The sequence below is a fragment of the Hyposmocoma kahamanoa genome, unplaced genomic scaffold (assembly GCF_003589595.1).
Source record: "Hyposmocoma kahamanoa isolate Upper Pololo Valley unplaced genomic scaffold, ASM358959v1 166, whole genome shotgun sequence".
NCBI classification, from domain to species: Eukaryota; Metazoa; Arthropoda; class Insecta; order Lepidoptera; family Cosmopterigidae; genus Hyposmocoma; species Hyposmocoma kahamanoa.
The window spans coordinates 231,766-258,426 of NW_020653601.1; the positions used below are offsets into that span (position 1 = coordinate 231,766).

Genomic DNA, 26,661 nt, shown 5'->3' on the forward strand with positions numbered 1-26,661 from the left:
ATGTTAATGACTTACCTAGCCTTATGGAGAGTATAAAACATGAGATAGTATTGTTTGCTGATGATACTTCCTTATTATTTAAAGTTAAAAGGCACCAATGTTCCTATGACGATGTGAACAATGCTATATCTGAAGTAATTGATTGGTTTGCTGTTAATAACCTACTTCTTAATGAGAAAAAAACAAATTGTGTGAAATTTACATTACCCAATGTTAGAGAGACGGTTACAAACATTGTAGTTAGAAATGAAAAATTGAATCTTGTGGATACAGTTGTATTTCTAGGTATAACGTTAGATGCTAAATTGCAATGGGGTCCCCATATAAGTAAGTTATCAAAACGGCTCGGCTCTGCAGTGTACGCGATTAAAAAAATAAGGAAACTTTCAGACGTCGAAACCGCTAGATTGGTTTACTTCAGTTACTTTCACAGTCTAATGACATACGGCATTTTGCTTTGGGGTAATGCCGCCGATATCAATAGAATCTTTGTCCTGCAGAAACGTGCAGTTAGGGCAATTTACAATCTGGGCCCCAAAGTATCTTTGAGAGATAAGTTTAAGGAAATTAACATTCTTACACTAGCCTCACAGTACATTTATGAAAATGTAATTTATGTTAAAAGGAATAGTAATTTATTTATGAAAAATAGTGACAGACATAACATTAATACGAGGAATAGGAATAAACTAGCTTTTCTTGATAGTCGTCTTCACAAAGTCAAAAAATCATTTAAGGGGCAATGTATACGCTTCTATAACAAGATTCCGGTTGATATACAAAATTTGCCTTTCTCGAGGTTTAAAACTATAGTGAAACAAAAACTTTATACTAAAGGTTATTATACAACTTCTGCGTATTTGGATGACAAAAATCCGTGGTAGTAACCCGTTTAGCTCATGGAGGTAGTCTCGATCTCTGATGTTTCAAATAAAAATAAAAAAATATTGTAAATGCTATTTACAAAGAGCAACCCCTAGAGTTTCTTGCTCATTCTTCTCAGGAGAATCTGCCTTACGAATGAGCGGTAGAGTTTAACCATTGTGACGATTTCAAGTGTAATAATGCTTACCTATGAAATAAAGATTATTTTGAGTTTGAGTTTGAGTTTGAGTAAGTGAGTTCGTATAAAATTCAACATAATACTATAAAATTAATTTATATTAACATTAAGACTACTCCATTACTCTTGTGTTCAATGTAGTTTTCACTGGAAGCTAAATGTGGTGCATTTTGTTATTTCCAGTAGAAGCTGAATATGGATAATTTTTGGGCCTTTGAATTGTGGCAAACAAAATTAAGCAATACTGCAATGACATAACTGCCTCTGTGGCCAAACGGTTACCGTGCCGGACTGCCACACAGAGGTCCTAGGTTCGATTCCCGGGCCGGAAGAAGTATTTGTATGGCCTACATTTATTTCTCTCGTGAGTTTGGGTGTAATTTGTGTTTGTCTATGTGTGTCCATGGCACCCGCGACACAGGGTTTCCCTAGTGCGGGGCTATGTTGAGTGTGTGCGTTATTATTATTATTATTATTATTATTACATTTACATTTATACATTTATACAAATACATTTACAGTTTAAATTAAATGTTTCAGTTTTTTTATACTTCTATACATGTCTAACTCCGGCCATGTTTGTCATTGGCTCCAACGCTGACCGCGAAAAGCCATAAACTGAAAAAAAAACGCCGGACATTTTTTCGCGGTTTTTGGATTAGACTTTGGATTGTATATATTGTCATCCATTTATTGGTAAGTCAATGGGTATCTCCTCTGGCAAATGCAAGTAAAACAATACCACTGTTACACTACACACAAAATTGAAAAAAGAAATTCACTATTTGTAAAAATAAGCTAGTGTGACTTTTGTTTGTGTGAGACCATAGTGACACAATTCAATTTTGCATTTGAGTGCACCTGTTTGCTTGTAGTACTACGCCCCCCTCCCCCCAAAAGTGGCAGAAAGTTTTGTTCGAGAAATAACGCTAATAGCGCCTCCCATCCTATATGCGCTAAGGAAATTTGTATGGTGGCCATCTTGTTTATTTGAATTTCGAACATTTTTTACTTCCGGCGGAAATTGTGCAGGGTGTACCTCATAAAAATGCGCAAACGTTCCCTTCATATGTTATAGTTTTTGCAGGCCATTGATCATACTTTTATATTTTCCACATTCAGGTCATCTGATATTTGATTCTTTGCTTTAAAACCTATCCGCGTACAATGGTATAAATATATTTTTTCCACCATATCGGGAAATATGCGTTCTATTTCTATCAGTGAGTCTAAACTTATAGCTTTATATATGTAACTATTATTATTTTTATTATATTTATACTTTATTTTAATTATATATATATATTTATATATATATATATATATTATTATATGTAACAGTAAAAGGTGGCAAATAAAAACTTTCTCACTCTCATGCATGTCACGCGTAGTTTTTATTTAGTTCATAGACAAACAAGAGTCGGTCCCAACTATGGTATCGTTCGATATCAAGTAACGTGTGAAATTGGTCAAAATTGCTTGCTACTGTTTTCCATCCACTAAGGCTATTGACATTGACCTACCAACAAATGGACATCGGGTTTGCGCTAAAAAGTGTCCGCACCTATAAAGCGTTAAAATCGTATACAGAGCGTAATCGCGCAACAGTTTTCGTTTGTTCGACTGACAGCGCGGTGTCATGCAGTACTATAATTACTGCAGTAAAGTGTAAAAACAGGATTTTGTATCATGTTTTCACTAAACAAATACATTGTGTTATCATAATTATCATTTAAAAAGCTATTTTGTATAGTATTTAATTTATACATAGATGAATCGAAAACATAAATTATAAAAGCAAACAAAATATCAAATAGCTAACTATCCTTTTTCTACACATTGCATGCGCAAAAGATGGGAAGAGACCCATTACGTCAATTTTAAGAAGCTTATATAAACTTCTGGATCATTTTCAATTGTTCGAACTACAAGTGATTGAAATATTTAAAACAAAGAAACTATAGAGTCGCTTTGATTTTAATCTTATTTTTAAAATGATTTTTTATTGAACGTTAGCAATAACTAACAAAATATTGTTGTAATCGTTTTACGGCTTGGGATTAGGTACCTATCAGAAGTCAGAAAATACATTTGCCCGAAGTAACATTTGCTCGAATTTTCATAATGTCAAATTTGTTTTTCAGAGGCGTTCGAAATTTTCATGATATAATAAAATCGAATTCGATATAGTTATGAAGCAATAATAACATTTTTACAGTTAAAATTTGTTTTAACAAAACAGTTTGTCTTTACGCTGGACGTAATTTGCGGTTTTTGAACACATCATAGAGTCATCATTCCTCCTTAGCTGCTAACCACAGTCATGACAACGAACACGAGCCAATGTCGCTGTTCGTTTATTACCGTTCATCTATCTCTTTGCAGTACGATGATGATGTGGTAATCCCATCCATTTCCATAGCATCCATGATACAAATGACCCTGAACCCCTTTTAGCTTGAGAGTCCTCTATTTTATGATTACATTTTTATCACATAAACATTTTCACAAAGAAGTTAATGATAAATAAACAAGGAGTTGTAACAAATAATAATTTATTTACAAATTAAGCTCTATAATTACTTAAAGTACGTAGATAAATATTTACAATTGTTGCAATTTGAGGTACGTAATATATTTACAGTCTTCTTGTACGTTGTATATGGACGGTCGCCTTATTCCTTATGGTCTCAAGTCAAGGCCGCAAAATGGAAGTGTACAAACTGATGTCAATTTACAATTTTAGACTAAGCACTTAACTGATGAACAAAATGTTCTATTATTATGAGTGCACGTATGTGTGTGAGCCTTCGAATAGATTCCTTCGCAAGTACTACCCTTCTATAGAGGAATAAGGTTACAATAGTCTGAGCAGGTATAGAATCGTGAGCCAGCAGCTGAATAACAGTTGTGAAGAGGAAGAGGCCTGACTCTTGAAGAAATAGGAATTCTCTGCAAATAAATAAAAACATATTAGTCGTGTATGCTGGGTATGTATTCTCTCGGTTTGACACGCTCCACCAACACGTGGCAAACATACCCAATTACCCCGCAACAATTACAATGAGCATTGGGTGTGATCATGATAACCCATCAAAAAGGTAAATTTTTTTTATGAAATTTGCCTTGCAAATTGATATTGCCTTGCAAATTTATTTGTAAATAAAAAAAAAAACTAAAGGCACAACCGTAAAACAACGATTTATCTCGATCGAATACTTGACGTTCATGTATACAAAAAGCAATCAAATACATACAGTTTTATAGATTATTTTTATAATTAGGTAAAACATGTAGGCATGCTATAAAAAACCTAACCTTTTTTCATCACATTTGCTCGTAAACAGTGTTATAACATGCAAGCAAACGCGACCGTAATGTCCTAAATTACGCCCACGGAATTTTTAATTACATTAGCGCCATAAGGCAGTAATGGATTTATTTTTTAATTTAATACACTGTGCTTCTCAACGTCAAGATTAAGCAAAAAGTTTTTAATCTCTGAATTGATGAATATATTTCGTATAAGCCTGAAATGTAGAACAAAAACTAAACATTTGCAATTTAACTAAATTTTACTAATTTCATTTTGTAAGATGAGATGGTGAGATTGTGGCCAAGCGTGTGTCTATTATATATTAAAAAAAAAAAATTCAAATTCTGCAGTATTTTGAAATTATTTATATATATATATTTATATTAATTATTTTGCGTTTTTGCCTTTTACAACATTTTAGTTCGAGTTGTATTACCTATGGAAGAATAGCTGGCCATCTGTTTGTATAAAAAACTAGAGATGAAACGGATAGTGATTTAGCCGGTTACCGGATATCTAGCGGACACCTAGGCCGGATAGTCGGATATCCGGTCGCCGGATATCTGACCCACTGCCGTAAACATGTCGCGACCGGTTTACAGCGCGCATCGCCATCATTGATTGATTAGTGAATGATTGCACTTTCACACTGACGATTTGATTTATTGTGGTCACTTGGTTTTTATAAAAACGATTAATTTATTCGGTAATACAAACAAATACATAACAGTAAATAAATCGCAAATTCGGCAATATTTTTTATCAGTGCTGTTTGTTTGTTGTGCCAAATGCGAATTTCTCGAGGTGGAGAAGAATAAAAGCAATTACATCATTCTTTGGCTATATTAAAATTTCTAGTTGTTACATGTATAAGCCTAGCACTTGATACACCCGTTTTTTTTATTAAATTATTTTAAATTATTTTAAATTTTTTATTAAAATTATTTTGTTTAAATTGATATCATTAATTTTTGTGTGACCTAACTAATTCTAAATCTTGACACCAGATTTGCCAAAAAACTTTTTTAATCTACTTACACGTTTGATTATTGTAGGTAAGGACACATTGTATTTGAAGACAGATCAAATCGATCGTGATCGCAATTCTTTCATATAATCGTCTGGCAATAACAAGTAGTAGATAACATTTAACAAAGTTTGCAAGAGTTTATAGTGAAAAACTATCCTCTGAAGTTGGTCTCATTTTGGAAAATAAATTGAATGAACTTTTAGCACTTAATGCAGAACAACGGTCGGATAGTAAAAATAGGCAGGATGCTGGATAGTTACCAGATATCCGTTGCATCTCTAAAAAAACCCGCCATTTCCAGTATCTGTAATTGTGTTGTGAAGCGATATTTATTCATACAAGAAATAAATTATCATTTCATTTATTTCCTCGCAAATATGATGAAAAATGTTGTATGTAGCAAATGCGGTATAAAATTCCAAACGCGAATCAGCCTCAGCCTTCGGCTTCGGGTAGATATTGAACTCTTTTTTGCCGCCCTTAATACGCAATGTACTATTTTTATTCCATAGGACAGTATTTGGTCAGTGATGAACTTGCCTGTAATTGGGATACGTGTATAATAAAGCAATACAACACGTAGTATAATGATATAAATGTTCAAGTATGTGTGTGTTTTGTACGTCAATTATACTACTGATGTAGACATACGGTACAAATGGCGGTCTCACTGCTACGTGGTACGCTATCCCGCCTTGTACAGTGGTATTTTGTTGCGTAAGTTTATTGTGTAAGTATCGAGAATGAAATAACATAGTTTTATTTTTATTTTTGTTGGGTCTGTCGACACGAGACGGCGCAACTTACTCTTCCTGTCGTTGGGGTCGGTGACGCCGCACTGGCGGTAGGACAGCGTGGACTTGCGCTTGCTGTCCACGTGGCCCGGGATGTAGATGCTCGGCGAGTCCAGGCGCCCCGTCGCGAGTAGTCTGCGGGAGCATCGCCGTTACATCGTAACAAGGGACACATACAGTGGTAGGTAATTATTAATCGCGTGCAATTCAGGTTCTAAGTGCCACTCGTCTGAGATCAGAGATTCGTAAGTATACTCGCTGAAAACGTACGAATCGCGATGCGCATTCGCCGGTCGAACGATGCGAATAGGTGAATAAATTGATACTAGTACAATTAATTAGTAACAAGTTTGTTCCCGACGTGCGCAGCAAAGGAACGCAACACGCTGGCGGCGTGCGTATTTCCCGAACGCCAAATTTTAGTGGCATTCGCTAAACGACCACGGAGCAAAAGAATGAAAGAAGCCAGACGCACTTGCTGAAGTCGAGCTCGAGCCGGTTGGCTTGGGGGCCGGTGAAGTGCAACAGGATCTGCAGGCAGGCGCCGGAGTGCAGGTCGCGGGTCTTGCGCGCGTCCACCGTCACCATCCAGGGCGGCACGCCCATCACCGCGCGCACCTCTTGCAAGAACTGGGTCCTGCGCACGCCGAGGGTTAGCACGAGTGTTGGCGACGGGCGACGGGCGGCGGCCGGGCCCGGGCCATACTCACAGCACGAAGCGGGGCGTCTTCATGACGTTGGCGTACTTGACGATGTCCTTGTCGGGCTCGATGTTGGCGCACGCCATGCGCGCGGCGCCGCCCGCCGCCGCGAACACCACGAGCGAGCGGCCCACGGCGCTCACCGCGCCCTCCAGCGGGAAGTTGCTGTCCACGAACATCTGCCGCGGGCCGCCCACGCCTGCACCGAACTTGTACTTTCCGCGGGAGGAATGAGCACTAAACGTCGCATGGAGTACCGTTTTCTCAAACGTGCTCAGAAATATTTGCATTATTGTCGTGAGGAGAACGCAAAAACCGTTTAGGCCGGACGAAGTGAATATGTATTCGTTAGTCATTTTTTATTTACCGCCCTTACTAAACAATGTCCTATTTTCTTTCAACAGTCGTCCGAAAGTATTTTTTAATTTTTTGTTGTATCATATATTACTTCACTTTTGATATTGGCTATTTTTATTTTATTTTATTTATACATATATTTATATATATTTACATATATTTTTCTTTTCCATTAGTCTATTATTTCCTGGCATTGTTTGAGAAAAACACTGGATGCATCTCGGCAGGAACGGGGAGACGGCCTGATTTGAACGGTACGTTCGTAATTCTTTAGTTCTTGATTTGTGTAATGATGTACTATATACGTGTCTGGTTACACTTGAGATACAATAACGATTTCCCTTAATAACAAAAAGAGCGCTCACTGATGGTGCCCAATCGCGCGGTGAGGTCTCCGACGTCGCAACGTAGGGGATTGTCAGCGCCGCACTCTTGGCTGTACAGGTCGTGCTGCATCATGACAATTTATTTAATGCTGGAAACTGAAGCTCATCACCATGGATTGGAAAAAGGTGTTCCACATAGATAGATACGTATACAAATATAGCTACAAGGAATGATATGCTTATCGTTGGATAGTTGTTTTTTAAAAGTTGGATTTTAAAGCAGTTTTAGTGGTGCTATGTAAAAAAAATGCAGCATCAAAGTCATCAGCACCATCAGAATCATAAGCACCACGAGCATCAAAGCACCATCAGCAGCATCTGCAGCATATGCAGCATCGTCAGCATTATACAGGGTGTAAATTTGAGACGGGGCAGCAAGGCTAGCTACCTTAATCGTTGTAGTTACAGGAAAACGGTTCTAGAAGGCTATTCATGAAATTTGAAGATATTTTGATTGGCATTCACAGATTTTGAAAAAATGGCATCATTATCATTTTCGTCATTATGATCATTTTAGAAGCAGTAAAGCTCCTTATGAAGGAGTCCGTCCAGTGATGGCACCATATTTATTTCTTCCATCAGGCAGGTTTACTGTAATGACAAGTCAGTTATCTATTGCATTTTTTTTTACATGGCACCACTAGAATTACTTTAAAATCCAACTTTGGCTTCCTGAATGAGTAGTTTTGTCCTACGATGCAGTAAAATCATTTCCGGGAATCCAGAATTAGAAAAAAGTAATGATTTCAAATTTGGCGGTTTTAAGAACTCTATATCACTCCTTGTAGCTATATATATAACTTTTAGTATATTCCTTTGCTTATTTCTAAACTTTTGTTCCTCGAGATGGATATTGGTCAATCCCAACGGTCGCTCATTCGTTCACGCCGTCACCGCTACTCACCAAGACACGCGGAAACTTACGTTGAGCGGATCGGCGAGCTGCGTGAAGTAGGGGTTCCAGCGGTACCCGCCGGCGACGCAGCGCGTGTCGGCCACCTTCACCGTCGCGTCGACCCCCACCGGGTTGACGAAGATCGCCCAGCCGTGGCCCGCGGTCTGCGGAAGCGACCGGAGTCAGCGCGGAGCGGCGGCGCGTGCGGCGGCGGCGGCGGGCACTCACGCGGTTGCGGTCCCTGGGCCCGGGGTGCCGCAGGTTGACCTCCAGCAGCGTGTCGCCGGCGCTGCCGTCGGCGTGGCGCAGCTGCGAGGCGCGCACGAAGCCCCAGGCGAAGCCCTGCGGGTGGTGGAACGAGGCCACGGCGCGCAGCTCGCGCGCCTCCGAGGGGCTGTAGCCGCGCTCGGCGCTGGCGCACGCCCAGGCGCGGTCCGCCTCCTGCGCGTGTTGTTCAAAGAACGTGAAACAAACCGTTTGTTTCCTAAAAGTATGAAAATAAGAATATGACAATTGTATTTTTTTACTACTTTCCTCTTTCGTTGTTAATATTATTCTTCATAGATTAATTGCTCAAAATAAATGGGCAACACTCATAGTGTTGTCAATTTGGTGCGCATTCCCCAAATTGCGGGGAATTTCAACTCGATTGGGCATTTTGTGGGGTTGACGATATGTGGGGAAAATGCGGGGATTCTAATATTTTACCTTTTTTTTAAATCTATCGATTGCTGTTGCATCTCTACTTTGATAGCATTCTTAGCAAGCCGCTTATATAAAATTATCGGTAGGATTTGAATGAAGGAAACGAAGACACAGAAAATTTCAATGACATTACAAGTGTGAGTAACACCTGTAACAATAGTAACACCACAAATGAAGATTAAATTATTGTTATAATTATCATGGTAATTGATTTTTATAAACATGTTATATATATTCACATAATATATATATTCTTAAAACAAAAGTTAGTGTTAGTTAGTTTATTTCAGTTATTCTATCTTACTTTTTCTGATAATAAACCAAAATTTAGAAAACACTAGGGCGTTACGATTTTTATTCAAGTTTTTATTTAAAAAAAAAAAGTTTTTTTTTTTCAAGTTTTAACACTACTGCGCACACGCCGCCTCGGGCAGAGGCGGGCTACGGGCGCCCACTCACCCTGCGGTGCAGCACCACCGACCGCCCCAGCACGGTGTGAGGCCCGAAGAGGGACAGCTGCGTCTCGTTGTAGTACGCGCTGAAGCTGCCTGCTCCCTCGATCGGGCCGTACTTCGAGCCCAGATCGCCTAGCTCGTACTGGTCCGCGGTGCCTGTCAGATTCCTTTATTGCTTGTTTTCTTCCTCGAACGCAGCGAACGAAAAGTCCCAGGTGCCAGGGTAAGGCCGCTAACAGATCGACTGTACGTTTGCGGTTAATGCGTGAAATCATTATCGACAATCTGCTAGCAGCCTAAGTTATGAAACGAACGCTGCGCGAAAACATGGCAGGGTGAATTTTCCCTCTCTAAACATTAATTTAATTCGTAACCTTTAGTGGGCGGCGGGCTGCGATGTTTGTCCACGTGGAACGGGTTGTACGTGTCGTAAAGCGTAGTTTTCTCGCAAGGAAACTCGAGATCTTTCTCCACTGGAGTCTGAAACGTTCGTCGGATAACGTAAAGGGACACGTTTACTTAGGAATCTCGTTTAATTGTGAAGTCACGCAAAACACTCACTGTACGTAACTACTTAACTCTATTTATCGCAATAAACACGAGTAGGTTCTGCGGTGTTACCATATGTATCCGGTAGTTGCGAACGTCGTCCAGCCCGTCGAGCGCCACCTGCACGTTGGTGACGTCATAGGGCGACTGCTGCGTCATCTCGATGCGCCCGCGCAAGTGCACCTGCTGGCCGTTACCGAACCAGTCGCGGACCACTGCCTTGCGGCGGTGCAGTCCGTTTACGCTGGAACAGAGAAACCGAACCAACGCCATTGATGTTTATCCGCATACCTCTTGCAGGTCAGAGAAAGGTCCGATTGGAGTTTGTGAATCATAATTCGCCACGGCAGCTCCGGGAAGTCAAATTTGTTGAAGTCATAAGTGGCTAGTAGAAACATTGCGCGTAATATTTACATAGAGCAAGCCATGCGCTCGCCCCTAGCGACGGGACCGTGGTCGTCGTAGATGACGAGTGACTTCTTCATCAGCGAGAACTTGCCGGCGATCGCCACCACGGGGTCGGTGAACAGCCGCCGCGTCAGGCGAAGGCTCTCCGCCTTCTTGCCCGCCACTGACAACGTGCCGTGCCTGTAACGAGAGAGTAATAGAGCGTTAAATCTATTTCAAACAACGAAAACTACATGGACCGAGTCCGGGAGAAGATAAATATTTGATGGAGATCGTACTTGAAGCTACAATTTTAAGGTTATCACATTGCAAACTGGAAAGAAAAAGATGAAACAGCACGCCGAAGCGAATTTTGAAAATTCCACTTCACTGGAAGACGCCCGTGCCTGTATTACTAGCCTGGTAGTAAAGTCCCCGAGGCGACAGAGCCCCTCCAGGCCTTTCCGGCAGTACTGGTCCGGGTGCCGTGTGTCAATGTCGATGCCGTGGGGTTCGAAGACTTTGCCCGCGGAGAGGCAGCGCCCCGTCCAGTTATAGTAGTCAGAGCCTGGAGCGTGCTCGTGAATCGCCCAGCGGTGCTCGAACGTGTTGTTCACGTGCGCACCGTCCGCGTGCACCTGAAAAGAAACAGCTGATCATAAAAATCTTTACTTTGTATAATTCCTTGCTGTATGCTTTTTGACAGACGATGTACAGTTTTGTAGTTAACGTGCAACCAAGGCCAAAAGTATTATTTGAATTTATTAAAAAATTATTATTATTTTTTGTAAAAGCGATAGTGTAGCACTGTATACCGCAGATTGCCCATCTGCAATAAAATTAAGAAGTAATAATAATGTTACCATGCTCTCTATAATAATCGTGGTATCCTCCCAGGGGCGGTCTTGCGGCTGGCGGAATATGACCTGACCGACGATGGGGTATCTAAAGATGACCTGCGCTGACGTCATGGGCGTCTGGTACTCCGTGCCATGTTCGTACAGCAGGATCGTGCCACAAAGGTCGTGTTTCGGATTTCGTCTAGGATAATTATTGTTAAAATTAGTTATAAAGTGGAGGTTCCTAACATTTAGGCTGGACGTTACAAAACTGTTGTGAAACATCTGTTCTCCCCTTCAATTAATCATAACATTTCCTTGTACTCCTTGTTACTGTGTGTTGTTGTTGTGTGTTGTACTTGTTGTTATAGTGTCCCTCCTCTACCAATGGTGCAGAACAACTATAGATACACGAAGGTACAAAAACTTCGTATAACAGCATCTGGACAACCTTTGCGGTTTCTAGACAGGCTAGCACTCCCAGCGCTGAACGCTAGCCTATTCCGAAAATTTTTTAAACAAAATTCGAGAACTACGCTCACTAACTGCCGCCCGAACAAATCATGGTCCATAATAATATACACCTTTTCAATTTAGGTATCACGGACAGTCTTCTATGCAGAACATGCACAATCCACGAAAACGGGTCAGAAATTTCAGTTCCCGCAGGCCATGGAAGAACCGAATTCATTTAATAAAGAATATACCTCTGAAGCACCAACGCCCTATGCACAATGCTGTTCTGTCCCTGCAGTGACAGAAAGACGTCCCAATAAGAGCCGCTCAGCTCGATGGCCAGGCCCGGCAGCATGTAATGGTGGTTCAAATACTCTGTCCGATCCTTGTACTTGCCGTATAGAGCGCCCACTGGATACTGGTCTTGCGTGCCCATACCTTAAATGAAACTTCATTAGGTTACTTCTACATCTAATTAACTTAGAGGGTCCTAGAGCGTCATGAAGTTTACCATAACAATGTATAGACCATCGATCTTGTGAATTTTTTCAAGCGGATTTTGTGTTATCTTTGTTTTATATACAAATCGATGGCTTCTTTGTTTTTATTTTATTATTAAGGAATAACAACAGCCAACTTAAATACATCTTACAACGAGCTCTTTTCTTAGAACTTTTGTCTTAAAAAACTTAGGTCAAAATACTCGTAGTTATCCACAATGACATAAATTTTGAAGCCTTATAAACGAACAGAAAATTAGTAGTGAGCTTAGAGAATTTTAATTAAAGTTGACGATAACTTAATTGTCGTGATGTTAAATATAATAATAACATATACTTAAGATATAACTTGTAGTATCGATAACATGTATTTATATAATTGTACGAAATAAAAAAAAAAACAAAGCTGTCTTGAATATAGTCAGCGAACTAATATAGCTCGTCGATAAGGATATCCTAGTTTAAGTAACAAAGAACAAAACTTGTACCCATCTATAATTACTATCAGTATTAGATACGAGTAATCTCTAACGAGGTCATACGTCAGAGAACTAAAGTGGCCGACGTTTAAGTGGCAGTGGGCCGGGTACGTCTGCAGGAGGGTTGATCGCCGATGGAGCAGACTTGTTCTGAAATGGCGACCACGTCAAAGAAAACGTAGTTTGGGACGCCCTTAGGCAAGATGGGTGGACGACCTGAGAAAGGCGGCCGGCGGCGGCTGGATGGGGTACAAGACCGGGAGAGTTGGCGTGCTCAAGGGGAGCCTTATGTCCAGCAGTGGATGCGTGTAAGCTGATGATGAAATAGGCTCGAGTAAAGGTCGAAAACAACAAATTCGTACTGGCATGAACAATGTTTACTTATTATAAGTAGCACTTTTTTAATTTTTATTGATAGTAAAGGTAGTACAGAATTTGAACTGTTAGCAACAGAGACGCTGCGCAATTGGCTCGTGTTGTTTGTGATATACCAAATGCCTATATTGTTTACCGACAAAGCACTATTGCTACATTCTCATAAATCAACACGTGAGACTCAACTTGCTTGTCTGAAGTATTAGCGACGGAATAGGTACCGTGGCAAAACGCCACAGACACCTACATTCATAAATTTACCTTTATTATTATTGTATCAACTTGTTTAAAAAAAGCTTACATCTGATACAAATTTCCGTAAAGTCTTATTCTAGACCATTTTTATTTTGTATTATTTTAGAAGTGAACTTTTCCTTAAGTGATCATTAATTAATGGTTTTCGTTTACAACATTCCAAATGTGTGAAAAGCATTGTCCAAGTACCAACGATTAGAAAAGTGAGTAATTGGAAATGAATTTATACGGAATCCTCCACAAAGCTGTTTGTCGCATAAACAATTTTGGCACCAGCAACACACCGGAGAAACTCCCGTCCCGCGCCGCAGCGCCCGCGCAGCCCAACTGACCGATTTTGCCCACACGCGATTGTACGTGTATACTATTAATAGCAATATTGAATGTCTGGATGGAAAATTCAATATCAAACATTCTCAATATATTATAATAATACTTACGACCTGGCTGGTTTCAAAGAAGAGTAAATATACATATGTATTGCTAAGCCTGAAATTGCGTATCAACTAATTGTGAAAATGTCTTATCATGAAATTTTCACGGCGGGCGGTAAATAAGTTATGATAATAGCGAAATGTTGGCGTAGGATACTCAGATGGTAATAAATTTAGCGTGGCCATTAATCAATTTCCACAAAATTAAACGTAAACCGAAAGATTTTCATAGCAATCTCCGACTTCAAGTCAATATTTTTAATATCGTCGTGGAGATCGTTGGGGGAGGCCTATGCCCAGCAGTGGGTCGTATGGCTGAATGATTCTCCATATTACAGCCAATTGTTAGTTAAATTTGTCTTTCGATATTTAATCGTTGGTACGTAACCTAAATTAAATTTCTGATCAACGTTACTTAAAGTTAAACTTGAACCTTAGCTAACACACCTTTAGTAAAATTTGCTAAAAGGGATTTCAAATAATGTTTCATTCATTATTCAATAAGACATTTATGTATTCCATTTATTAATTTGTAATTTACTAAATTCATTTCATTTTGACATTTTAAATTTTATTCTTATGTTATTGCAATGCCCTTACAGGACTAATGTTGAGAACCGTCACTAGCTCTAGAACACCATGTACTACAACATTGATGCAATAAAGATTATGACTATGACTATGACTATGACTATGACTATGAATATTATCGTACAAACCTGGAGGAGGCATATTATTAATGTCGACACCGGTGGGGTTGAACAAACTCCCCGTAGTATTGCACATGTTATCCACCAGATCAGCGTTCAGGAGCTTTGCAGGCAGCTCATGTACATTGTAGTGCAGCATGGAGCTTACGAAGCGAAGGTTCGACTCGTAATCCATGTCCGCGGCACCGAGCTGGAAGTTCGCCCACGTCAGGTCGAAAGGGGAACGCTGAGTGAATTCTACCGTTCCTCGGATTCCGTCCATGTTTATAAGTGCTCTGAAAGGTACACATAAGTAAAGTCAAGAAAATATAAACAAATACTATATTACATTAGCTATATTAAATACATTATAATTTATTAAATAAATAACTTTGCTTACTTAGTACTCTTGGGCGGAATAGGCCTCAGTTTTGCACATCCCAAAAAGCTGTCGGGGTGTCGATTATCATACACTACAACGTAGAGACTTCTCTTCGTCACCTCCATGTCACTTCTTAACATATTTATGACGTCATCCTTATATAGAGTCCTCACTTTTCTCTTATTAGCATCTGTCGCAACTTTAACAAGTCCTAGGCGACTATCTAGGTCCCCGACACTCATTCCGTCGCCAGCATTTTCAGGATCAAAAACTAACTGTAGAACATTACAGTTGTCTTCATGGTTACCTTTATCCGAGTCGAAGATATCGGTCACGAAGATCTTCCACTTGTGCATTGTGTGCTCCAACTTATCCGACACCGCTTTCGTGTGATACAAATCAGCTATAATGTATGAATCGGACTCGTCAAATTCATTGACTGAAATCCACCTGAAATTCAATGTCCCAGCTACCGGAGATGTAAACTTCGCTACGGCATAACGTTCTTGCTGTTTGTCAGTCGAATGTATAGATGAACAAATTATTCGGTCTCTTTCCGCAGTTTCCAAAACCAGACTCTTTCCCCATAAGCCATTAAGACCGAACAGAGGAACTTTGCTTTCAAATTCTGCATGATCTTTTCCTGGTATTATGAGATATCCTAATTCTTCAGTTAAATCAATGAGTTCCCTGCCAAGGTTTAATTCTGAACATCGTTCGTTGGAGATGTCTGTGTAGTCGACGGGAAATTCGTGAATGGACCATTTGAAGACCCCGTCGGGGAACTGCAGGGTCGGTTTGAGCTTGGTTCTGATGCTGATGAGGGTGTTATTCTTATGGCTGAATTCGATCTCGCCATGCAACCCATGTTGGGACACGTACGCGCGGAGGACCACGCCATACGTGATATCTATAATTTAAGAAATATATAGGTAAGCACTTGCTTATTATAACTGCCTCAGTGGCCGAACGGTTACCATGCCGGCCTGCCACGCAGAGGTCCCAGGTTCGATTCCCGGGTCGGGAGAAATATTTGTATGGTCTACGTTTGTTTCTCTCGTGAGCTTGGGTGTTATTTGTTGATTGACACAGGGTTTCCCTAGTGCGAGGCTATGTTGAGTGTGTGCGTTATTATTATTTGAAGACCAGTTTCGGACATTGACATTCTAATGTTGTACAGTATAGGCTGATTATTAGGGGCCGAAGAGGTAGAATACATAAAAGTATTCTACAAAATTCATTGTTAAAAATGATGTATTACTATGGTTTTCACTTTCTACCGACTTGAACAGGTAACAATGATTAAGTCGTTTAATGACTATTAAAATTAGGGTAAGTTTATTGCGTAATACTTTTAATATTAATTAAATGTTTAATTGTTGGATTCAAAGGTAAACATGTGGTCGAATAAAGCTACAAATTGAACAGTTTTGCGCCGTCGTCAATAATTTATAATCTGACATAAACTCACAATCCTTTATTACAACAATTATTACGACCTGTAAATCTTACTAACACTATAGGCCCATAGAAAACATCAATGGTTTTGTTCAACAGTAACTCATTTTGCATAATAGGTACTACCTATTTTAGTAATCAGTGGTGACACGATATTTTTGATACTAAGTGCACGTATCATTGATGATTATATAAATAGTTCCTTTGCCCAGCAGCAATCGAAAGCGAACAAGATTGAAGGACAAATATCTCAGACTCTACATATTGCTATAGATATTTTGATCACTAGGTACCAAGCTTTTCTTGAGTCTATCAAACGAACGCAATGTTGACAATAAAACATATCCATTAAAAATAAGTTTAAAACTTCTTAAAGTACTATTATACCACGACAACTTGAACGCCAAGCATTGTTAAACATCTATGATACAATTTGTAATATGGGAGTATCATTTTCCAATTCAATAGTGCACAAAGTTCAATATTTCTTGTGTCTATTAGCCCATTTCATATATCATTTGAATATTTTGTCGTGCATAATATCATACACGTGCTCTTTGCGCGGTGTTAAATACATCCTCATAAATGTGAGTTGTGTATAAATAAGTAAATAAACAGTATGTAAGTGAAACCGCGAATAGTTCTTTCTTAATTTTAAAGTAAAGAAACGTAAGAAACTTACCGATAAATACTAAAACTAAGACAAAAAACTTTGGTAACACATGACTAAGTTTAGTGCACATTTTTGTTAAAACTCTCTTTACATTTCATTCAGAAACGTTTTGTCACTCTTGTGATCTCAAGACCATGTTGTACGGGTTGTGTGCGCACACGCAGGCCAAGTGAAAGGCGATGAATCAAACACTTCAAGTACAACTTACGTGAAACGTCAGTATTGTTAGAGGGAGACAAAATATACGACGTCACGAAGGCATGGAGGCAATGGAATTTCCTTTGACCGGTTTTAATGCAATGTGTGCTTTGATTTCGGCCAGCGGTGATTTTAAACAAATTCATAATTACATAATTACATTTTATTAATTAACGTGTATATTATGGTTCTTAATTGTAAACAAAATGGTAAAAGTTTAAAGAAACCACTTGATGTTTTTAACGTTTGTCGATTACAAATCATTCGTCATTCATTTCATTACAAATCATTGAATTAAGTATAAATAAATATAAATAAAAGTAATTTAGAAAAAGTTAAATGGGTAATTTTGTGATTCGTTTTCTATTTTCAATATTTAAATATTCTAGAATAGTATCATGAAGTACTATTTAATATTCAAAAGTATAGTCACCTGAAACAATATTTAATATTTTACGATAATATACTCTGGAGACTTAAATAATAAAAATGTACACAGAAATTAGGTAGAGAAAACTAACCTGAAAATTACCGAAATGAGTAAGTTAAGTTGCTGCTCTACGAACCCCGTAAGGGTGCCTAATTGTGCAAAAAAGCTGCACTTGTGACGAAAAAGGAAAAATGAACTGCATGAAACACGGCTATGTTGTTTTTGACGACCTTCGTGGTCGAGTGACTTGCACACCTACTTTGGGATCAGAGCAACGAATGTGCTGTTGTCTAATATTTATTGATTTTTATTATTTATTATGTTGTACCTTTTAACCTTCGCTGAGGTCATGGAGTAGCAAGTGAACCACTATTAATATTTCTGCAAAATAACACCGAAATTCATAAATTAACCTGTGGACAGTTCGCCGAAATAAGACAACGTCGCAAATCTTTATCGAACCTAATAGTAAGTAGTATTCTGTAATTGCATGAATGTAAATATAAGTATACGTATACCGTTCTTTACGTTATATATGTGACGAAATGAACGATCAATAATCATATGAAATATTCTTTGAAATCATATCATAACACATTTAGCACAAACCATGGCTCATATTAGCGAATGTTCGGTGGGTAAAATAATTATTACAAATTTTAATTCAATAAAATCCATTTTATAGATATTATAATATGAAATATGTATTTATCTAAGTATTTATATAGTCTATAGTAATTTAACATTTTTGCTATTGTTTTATTATTATTTTATTATATAATTTAATTTCGTATTGCTGTACATGTAAACCCGATATCGTAATTATTGTATGCTGTATTTTGGTCTGCAGGAAGAAATTTATTTTAGAAAAAAGCAGTATACCTTTTTTTTGTTTGTGATTCCGTTTTAAAAATGTGGTTTGTGTTTTCGTGTACAATAAATTATTAAATAAAATAAAATAAAATAAAATGACGCAAATTGTTATTGTAATTAGCTACAGTAGTACACACATAATTTTTTAATACGCTTAACACACGGGACGTTCGCGGTTCGCTTGTTAATATGCAAAACGCGTTCCCCAAGTTGCTGGGTTCAGGCAGTACAGGTCACGTCATTAAGTCCTTGTTTTGAACAATAGAGGCAACGTTACGTACTGCTTACACATCTATGTGACGACGATATTGATACTTAACTGGAAATATACGTACCGCATAACAAAGTAAGCCCTTCTAAATTTTTTTTAAAATTTATCCATGATATCTTGCCACAATTATCAGCATTTGTATTAGAAGATATCCAAAAAAACATGAATATTGTGTTACCTTATTGAATTTGATTACTTTACTTTTTGTATAATGCCTTCTACTTCTATAGTTCATTGCTGAGTGACAGTAATGTGTATGACGTCACGTGCGCCCGCGCCACCGCCGCGGCTCAGCTATTTTCACGACTGTGACTCATCGCAGCTGAAATAAGGTAAGGTAATCCACACCGCGAGTAACCCAGGTTCGAGTCCCGGATTGGTTTAACATTTTAGAATAGTTTTACCGTTTCCATACCTATGTATCAGCTGATTTTGGCTGGAATGAGACCTCCGGAAAAACAAATAATACCTAATAAATGGGAAATCTGTTTCTTTTATATTACATGTACCTATATACTTATTTCCCCATGCTAAACACCAGGCTCCTTGAGAAATGCTGTCCATTACGCTGGTTCATTACGAGTTCGAAACTTCACAAGTCTACTCATGAACTTTCGCTTTTGTACGTAATGAAAACTGAATATATTATACACGACATCGTCTAGCTTAAAACATTCAACGCATTTGTTTGGGGTAAGTATGTGCGTGAGACCAGCTGCATGATGGTAAAGACTGAAGGACTTTTATTGCATTACAAACAAAGACTAAAACGAAGTCTTTACTTTTCCCTACAGCTAACTAAGAAAAAACTCTATTTACTGGTCCATACACGAACACGAATAAAAATTTAAACGTACGTAAGTAAACGTAAACGTAAACTGTACGTAAGTACAGTTCTCGCCATAAGGTATCTAGTTACAAAATCTCATAATCTGTAGTTACTGTTGCCAGATAATAAATATTATTAACGTTATGGAAACCATAAATACGCTAACAAGCTAAACGTTTTAACGTGCAACGATGTGCCAATTCAAATCAGGTGTCAATAAGGTAGGGGAAAGGTGTACCAGATGATCCCCTTACGGGAGAATGGTGGTAGTTTAAAAGATATTCAGCTTAAAGCAGATGTAAAAGCGTTGAATTGAAGAAAGTTTGTCTTGTTGTTTTATTAAAAACGTTTAATTTTTTGATGTTTCATTATTATATTTGAATATTTTACCGGGGTGTTCAAGATGATCCTCAGGGTATGGGCAAGATGATCCAGGAGATCATCTTGCCCCTATTTAGGAAAATTTCTAGGTTTTGGTAGAAACAAATTAAAGTTACAACTTTTTAGACTTAACAAAGTCCTTACTTATGTTAATCTAGGTATATGAAACAACAGTTACGGAACTTCGAGAGCAAATCACGTCACTCAGGCATACGATGCCCACTGCTGGGCATAGAACAAATAATCCTAATTAATTAATATCTTACAGGTACCTACGGGTGGGCGATATTGTTTTTGACATTGACAAAACATCTTGTTTCAATAGCCCATACATCCTCGTCTAGAATGGATCTTTAATGTACTTTACGAGCTCGATTTCCTGTTTAACACATCTGATGAAAACAATTTTTTTCACCTAAATATTTCATTGAACCAACAGACCCTTTATTTTTACCTTTAGCCCGTCGTCTTTTTAATGACATAACGCATACCTATTGCCACCAATTTACTTGCCAATCTATGTGGCAACCAACTTTTTACGTCTCTAGTTCTTTAGATCATAGTCTTCCGACTACCCACCACGATTCGTTTTTCTTGCCTGGTCTAAAATAAGAAAAAGGAATTTATATTTATTCTTGATTGAGATCGATCATGAAAACGAAATCCAGTCTTCTACTATTTTATTCGTATTGCAAAAGCTATTTAATTAAGAGATTTCAGTACTCAGAAAATATACAAATTAAAAATGGTACGTTAACATTATACATAGTACAAGATGATCCCCACGGATCGTCTTGTACACCAAAACCATAATCATCTTGCCCCAATTTACTTATTTTTATTTTTTGTTCGGCAAAATAGCCTGTATACTATCTACTGTTACCATACCATTAAATAAGTAAATAGAGCATTATACAAAGCCACCAACACAAAAGTCTTAGCAATTGATTGCTTAGAATGGAAGTTGCCTAAGCTCACACAAAAATTGTGTGAGTTTGATCTAAGGTAAAGTTGATTTTTTAATCAACGATCAAACTCACACAATTTTTGTTTTTTTTTCCACAATAATGAACTCGTTACTCACATCGCTATTACGAATTGACTGATTAGAGGGCACATTGAGGCCAGACATTGAGGGCACAAAGAAAATATCTAGATGACGTTATTAGTTTCACTACAATTGAAAACGATCATCTTACCTCCAAGGATCGTCTCGTACACCTTTCCCCTGCCTACGTTATGAAAGAAAGAAGAAATAAGTGTACCTACCTACTAAGTGTATCTAATAGGAGAATGTACTCACTGTGTTTATAAATGGCGGCACAGTGATACGTCGTCAGCTATCGTCCTTGTGATTGCCAATATCTGGAAAAGATGACATAAAAGGCGAAGTAGGTGAGTTTAGTTTACAATTTAGGTACTACGACACTATGTCATAATGGAGCGCGTTTGTTGGTTGTTCTTATATAATCATGTAACCCCTGACAATAACGACAAAAGCACAAAAATAAAACATCAAACAATGAACGTAAAACCAGAAATCAGAAATCTTACATCATAAGATGGTTCTAAATATGTCCTACATCAGACCAGAACCAATGCAGAAATAACCTTGATCTAATATTACATATCTTCAGGCTCGACTCCAAATTACTCAATACTAGAAGGTCAGTACTCTGACTGCATGTTAAAATGTAGACTAAGTAATTTCTGGTATTCATAAAGAGCAAAGTATGTACACAAGTTGTAGTCAGTAAAATTACAGAAATAACCTTCTCAGGCACCTGACCGCATCGTACTGTCAAAAACTACACTATTTATAATATCGTACAATAAACACAGCAGATATGCAAACGCACTTGCTGCTACTATATCCAAATAAAATACAAGAAGATCTCTAGAAAACCTTGATAATGAATGAAGTGTCGAAAATCCGGAAAACTAAAACAGTTCAGGTGAGTATGTATATATTTTTAAACAAAAGAAAGAGGCGGGTGAACCAGTGAGCTCCGGAGCGGCTGAAAGAGTTGTGATGCTGATCGAACGGGTACCTATCGCATTTGTCGAACTAAATATGGAATCGTGTACGCCACAGTCGAAAGAGGGAGACGGGGGGAGGGAGGGGGAATAACTCCTGGACTGTCGAGTGGGAACGAAAGTTCGGAGTCAGGGTGGGACTGCCGAGCGATTCAGTCTCTCCTTCGTCGGTCTACCAACACACAACACAATGGTAAGTTCACATAGTGACAAAGTGAGTGAAGACCGGATTGTGAATTGTGAAGAAAGTAGTGATGGACGTGACACGAGTGATGATAAAGAAGAGCCTACTGCACGTAGTGCACTTCGGGGAACTGTTGCAATATAAAATTCAGAACAACGTCGAGTACAAATGAAATATTATTAAACGTGTACAAATTACTATTAAATATAAATTAATCGTGAAATTATTAAAATGTTAATTAACAGCTAACATTAAAAACGGAACGGAACTTATCTCCAAGAAGTAATATCTACATTCGGCACTGATTTTTAATTTTCATTTTAAAGCTACATTTGTAAAATACACAATATAAAATGATTAAAACAAACGAAGGCAACAATAATATAGCCAAACGACAGCAAACATAATTAGGAAGAAACAGCCCCTGAATAATAATGATAGTTTTATAAATAAATAAGGTACATATAACTATGGTCCACGCTATTGACTTTAGTCATCTAATGATTTCCATATTTATGGTTACAGTTGCATTACACCTCAGGTTGAATAAAACGCAACTTCATTATTTTCAATACACGTTGTCAATGTCAATGATTGAATAAAAAAGAGAAAACAAAAAAGTGAAAACATACTTAAGATTTTAAGAGAATGCAGTAAAAACCAATTGATTAATCAACTGAAAAAACTGAAACTTACCTTTATCTTTAGTCGAAAATTGATAAAACTTGTTTTAAATTATCATCCACAAATCGTTAAATGGATATCTACAGTTACTGTACTATTTAGAGCACTGAATGTCTGGCCTTTACGTAACGTCAACTAAGCAATTTGGATTGTAAGCGGAGACGTCCAAAATTAGCGGCGGCGCCCGCGCAGCGCCCGCGTGCCCCGCCTAAACGGGAAGCGAGCGCTGAAAGACAAACCGTTGAAGACCGAATTAGATCGAAACTAGAACAAATACCTTGGCTTCAGATTTTATAATATACTATTCAAATTGTAGTAAAAAAAAAATAATGTCATAGTAAATTGATGAAACCAAATGGTGCGGCTTTTGATAATCGAGTAGGGATGTAAAATAAATAATAATAAATAACGCACACACTCATAGCCCCGCAATAGGGAGTCTCTATATCGCTGGTGTCATGAACGTGTGTTCAACATATAGACAACTACAAATTACACTCAAACTCACGAGAGAATTAAATGTAAATCATACAAATTAGTTCTTCTGACCTGGAAATCGAACTCGGGAACTCTGCGTGGCAGCCTGCATGATAACCGTTCGGTCACGAAGGCAGTCCATGTACTTAATATACCAGTTAAAGCAATTTTTTGTTTTATATCAAACTAGTTTATCATAATCCAAAATTTTTATCAATGTAATAAAAGTTTAACCAAGAGACTAACATCCAAAATGTGGAACATGAGTTGGAAATCAAGGATTCTTAATGAAGGTTCGCGACAACAATGCAATTTGTAGCGGATTGAATATAACAAATTTCTTAACATACATAGAAACATCTAAACTAATATTTGCATTTCCTGTCTTTTTGCAGGCGGATAAGGATAAGAAGGTAAAGAAGAAGAAGGCGAAAGAAGATGCACCTGCAGAGGAAGCACCTGCACCAGCGCCGGCGGCGCCCGCGTCTGGCGGCGGTAGCGACAGACAATCGTCGCGCGGTAGCCGCAAGGCCAAGCGCACAGGCTCCAATGTCTTCTCTATGTTCTCCCAGAAGCAAGTCGCCGAATTTAAGGAGGTGCGTCTACAATCTTCACCGTTGAAATAGTCCTTAAATACATATTAATCAGAAAGACCGTCCGCAATTGACCATCGACGTGCATGTGTGGAAGTATTGATGTTCTAGTAGCAGTAGAGCTCCTTGTCAAATAATTCGTCCAGGGAAGTACTGCCACCTTACCTGTTTCTGCCGCCAACCAGTGATGTGAGCATCACTGCGTTCCGATTTCGGAGTGTAATGGATGCTGGCGAAATTACAGGCACAATGGACTTGTCAACTTACCCGGTGACCGGCGCAGTGGCAGTACCCTTAAGATCTTTGCAATTTAAAGCCCTGAGTGGCACTGCAACTGTTATGAATAAGCGTGTCGCTTGCCACTTAAAAAAAACATGGAAACACGCTTGAGAGAATGTATGTATTATGAAAATGGGATCTCTATTACATCTTCACTGACCAATCAAATTGCATAAAACTAAATTTAAAGACATTTATTCTTACAAGTCCATTCGCGTCGTGTAGCGCGGATAGCAATTCACCTCCGGAAAAACTGCGATAATTCTAGAGATAAACAGACAAAGGATCTTTGTCGGAGCAACTGTTTCTGTGAAGAACGACAATCGCTGCGATTCCACAAAGGCTCATCTTGCTTGGCTCGCGCCCGTCCAGTATTTTGTAAACACACCATTATGTCTCGTGCCCTGGGAATAATTTAACTCCAAACTGATGAAATTGACATATATTTTTGCATAACACTTACGCACTTATATATACAATATTTTAGTTGTTAGTTATGAAATTAAAATTAGATATTAGAATTACGAAGGAACCCCTGCAAGATACATAAACAAATCCTGAGTGGAATTCTACTTGCAAATAACTTACACTGTCAATATTGTCACTTTAAGGAAGTTCCCAGAAGCTCGTCTAGTTTATTAATTTTTATAAGATGCTTTCTTTATTGCACAGGCCTTCCAACTAATGGACCATGACAAGGATGGCATCATTGGCAAGAACGACTTGCGCGCCACTTTCGACTCGCTCGGCAGGCTGGCATCGGAAAAGGAGCTCGACGAGATGGTAAATGAGGCCCCTGGCCCTATCAACTTCACGCAACTTCTGACCCTGTTCGCTGGACGCATGTCTGGTGGCTCCGACGAGGATGACGTCGTCATCAACGCCTTCAAGACCTTCGACGAGGATGGTAAAATCGACTCGGAGAGGCTCAGGCACGCGCTCATGACCTGGGGCGACAAGTTCTCGGCCGATGAGGTTGACGAGGCCTACGACCAGATGGATATCGACGACAAGGGCTTCATCGACACTACCAAGCTGATCACCATGCTCACCGCCAGCGCAGAGGAAGAGGAAGGCGGCGAAGCCGCGTAAGAATCCCACCACCACCAGCTGAACTAGCCCGAGACTACCACACGCGCCAGCAGACCGCCCGGCCGCCGGTTCGCATGCAAACAACTAGAACCGATACTTTTTTATCTATTATAATTATGTAATTTATTGTTTCCATTTTTTAATTTATATATAATGAAAATATAGTTCTACTATAACCAACACGTGTAGTACTGTCCCCGTACTATGTGATTTAAGGATTTTTTATACAAAACAACTGAAGACCAATATTTTGTAAGAATACCATGTATTCTTGATCTGAAACAATAAAGTTCCATCAAGTCTGAGACGAGAGTGCGCCGAAATCAGGCCACGTTTTTATATAACTAGCTGTTGTCATTACACAAACGCTACTTTACCCCCGCAGATCTCCTTTTCACCCAACTTGTTAGAACAGTCAATGCCTTATTATATTGCTATGTGATAAAAATATCTCTAACCGGAAACTTCCAAGACCAAATAAATTGTTACACTTTAAGAACTATTTTTAAAACCATTCTTTTAAAGCAAACACATCACATCTTTAAAATTAAAAAATTGTGTAACTTAAAAAGAAACATGTTTCAAGAAGGCAAGTTAAAATGTAGGTTCCGTCACAAGGAATGAAAATTCACAGAGTTAAAATAAAGTGGAATCTTGAGCGTAGCATGAGATTCAACTTGATGGCTTGAAATGGAAATTTGTTACTATGTAATATACTTAAAATTAAAATTACTCGGATTTAACTTAATTTAATCTCTTCATTTAACTTTACTTAATTATTAATCTTCTTATTTCGATCTCTTTGGTTCGCCCCGCGTTGATTACATTTATTGTTGATCGAATATGAATTTTGAACTGAGTGAGCGTAGGATCGCGCGGTTCAAAATTCATATTACGAAATTCAATCAATTAAATCAAGCATGCCATTTTACCGCCCCGTGAATAAAAGCTCTCTCTCTCTCTTTTAAAATAATAGTGAACCAAATACATATGTAATGTCTCTGATGAGTATCTCTTCACGGATGACATGAGTATTCCTTCAGTGTAGACTTTATGTCTGTTTACAAAATAATATCTGTATATATATATATATATATATACATATGTATATATATATATATATATACATATGTATATATATATATATATACACAC

The 26,661-nt window shown here is 38.4% G+C and overlaps 2 protein-coding genes across 2 annotated transcripts; one reads left to right on the forward strand and one right to left on the reverse strand.

Annotated features, from left to right (window-relative positions):
- Nucleotides 1-3,677: 3,677 nt before the first annotated feature.
- On the reverse strand, nucleotides 3,678-17,351 carry LOC113225552. Its single transcript, XM_026457879.1, has 17 exons — nucleotides 17,188-17,351; nucleotides 15,066-15,957; nucleotides 14,696-14,961; nucleotides 12,185-12,371; nucleotides 11,502-11,679; nucleotides 11,059-11,276; nucleotides 10,666-10,839; nucleotides 10,324-10,495; nucleotides 10,077-10,182; nucleotides 9,707-9,858; nucleotides 8,771-8,983; nucleotides 8,572-8,706; nucleotides 7,627-7,711; nucleotides 6,914-7,103; nucleotides 6,679-6,840; nucleotides 6,217-6,338; nucleotides 3,678-4,015 (listed from the first exon to the last, which is right to left on the reverse strand). The coding sequence occupies exons 1-17, from the start codon at nucleotides 17,246-17,248 to the stop codon at nucleotides 3,921-3,923; spliced, it is 3,408 nt and encodes a 1,135-aa protein (XP_026313664.1). The 5' UTR covers nucleotides 17,249-17,351; the 3' UTR covers nucleotides 3,678-3,920.
- Nucleotides 17,352-22,294: 4,943 nt separating this feature from the next.
- On the forward strand, nucleotides 22,295-25,705 carry LOC113225553 (myosin regulatory light chain 2). Its single transcript, XM_026457880.1, has 3 exons — nucleotides 22,295-22,390; nucleotides 23,938-24,138; nucleotides 25,087-25,705. The coding sequence occupies exons 1-3, from the start codon at nucleotides 22,388-22,390 to the stop codon at nucleotides 25,504-25,506; spliced, it is 624 nt and encodes a 207-aa protein (XP_026313665.1). The 5' UTR covers nucleotides 22,295-22,387; the 3' UTR covers nucleotides 25,507-25,705.
- The last annotated feature ends 956 nt before the right edge of the window (nucleotides 25,706-26,661 follow it).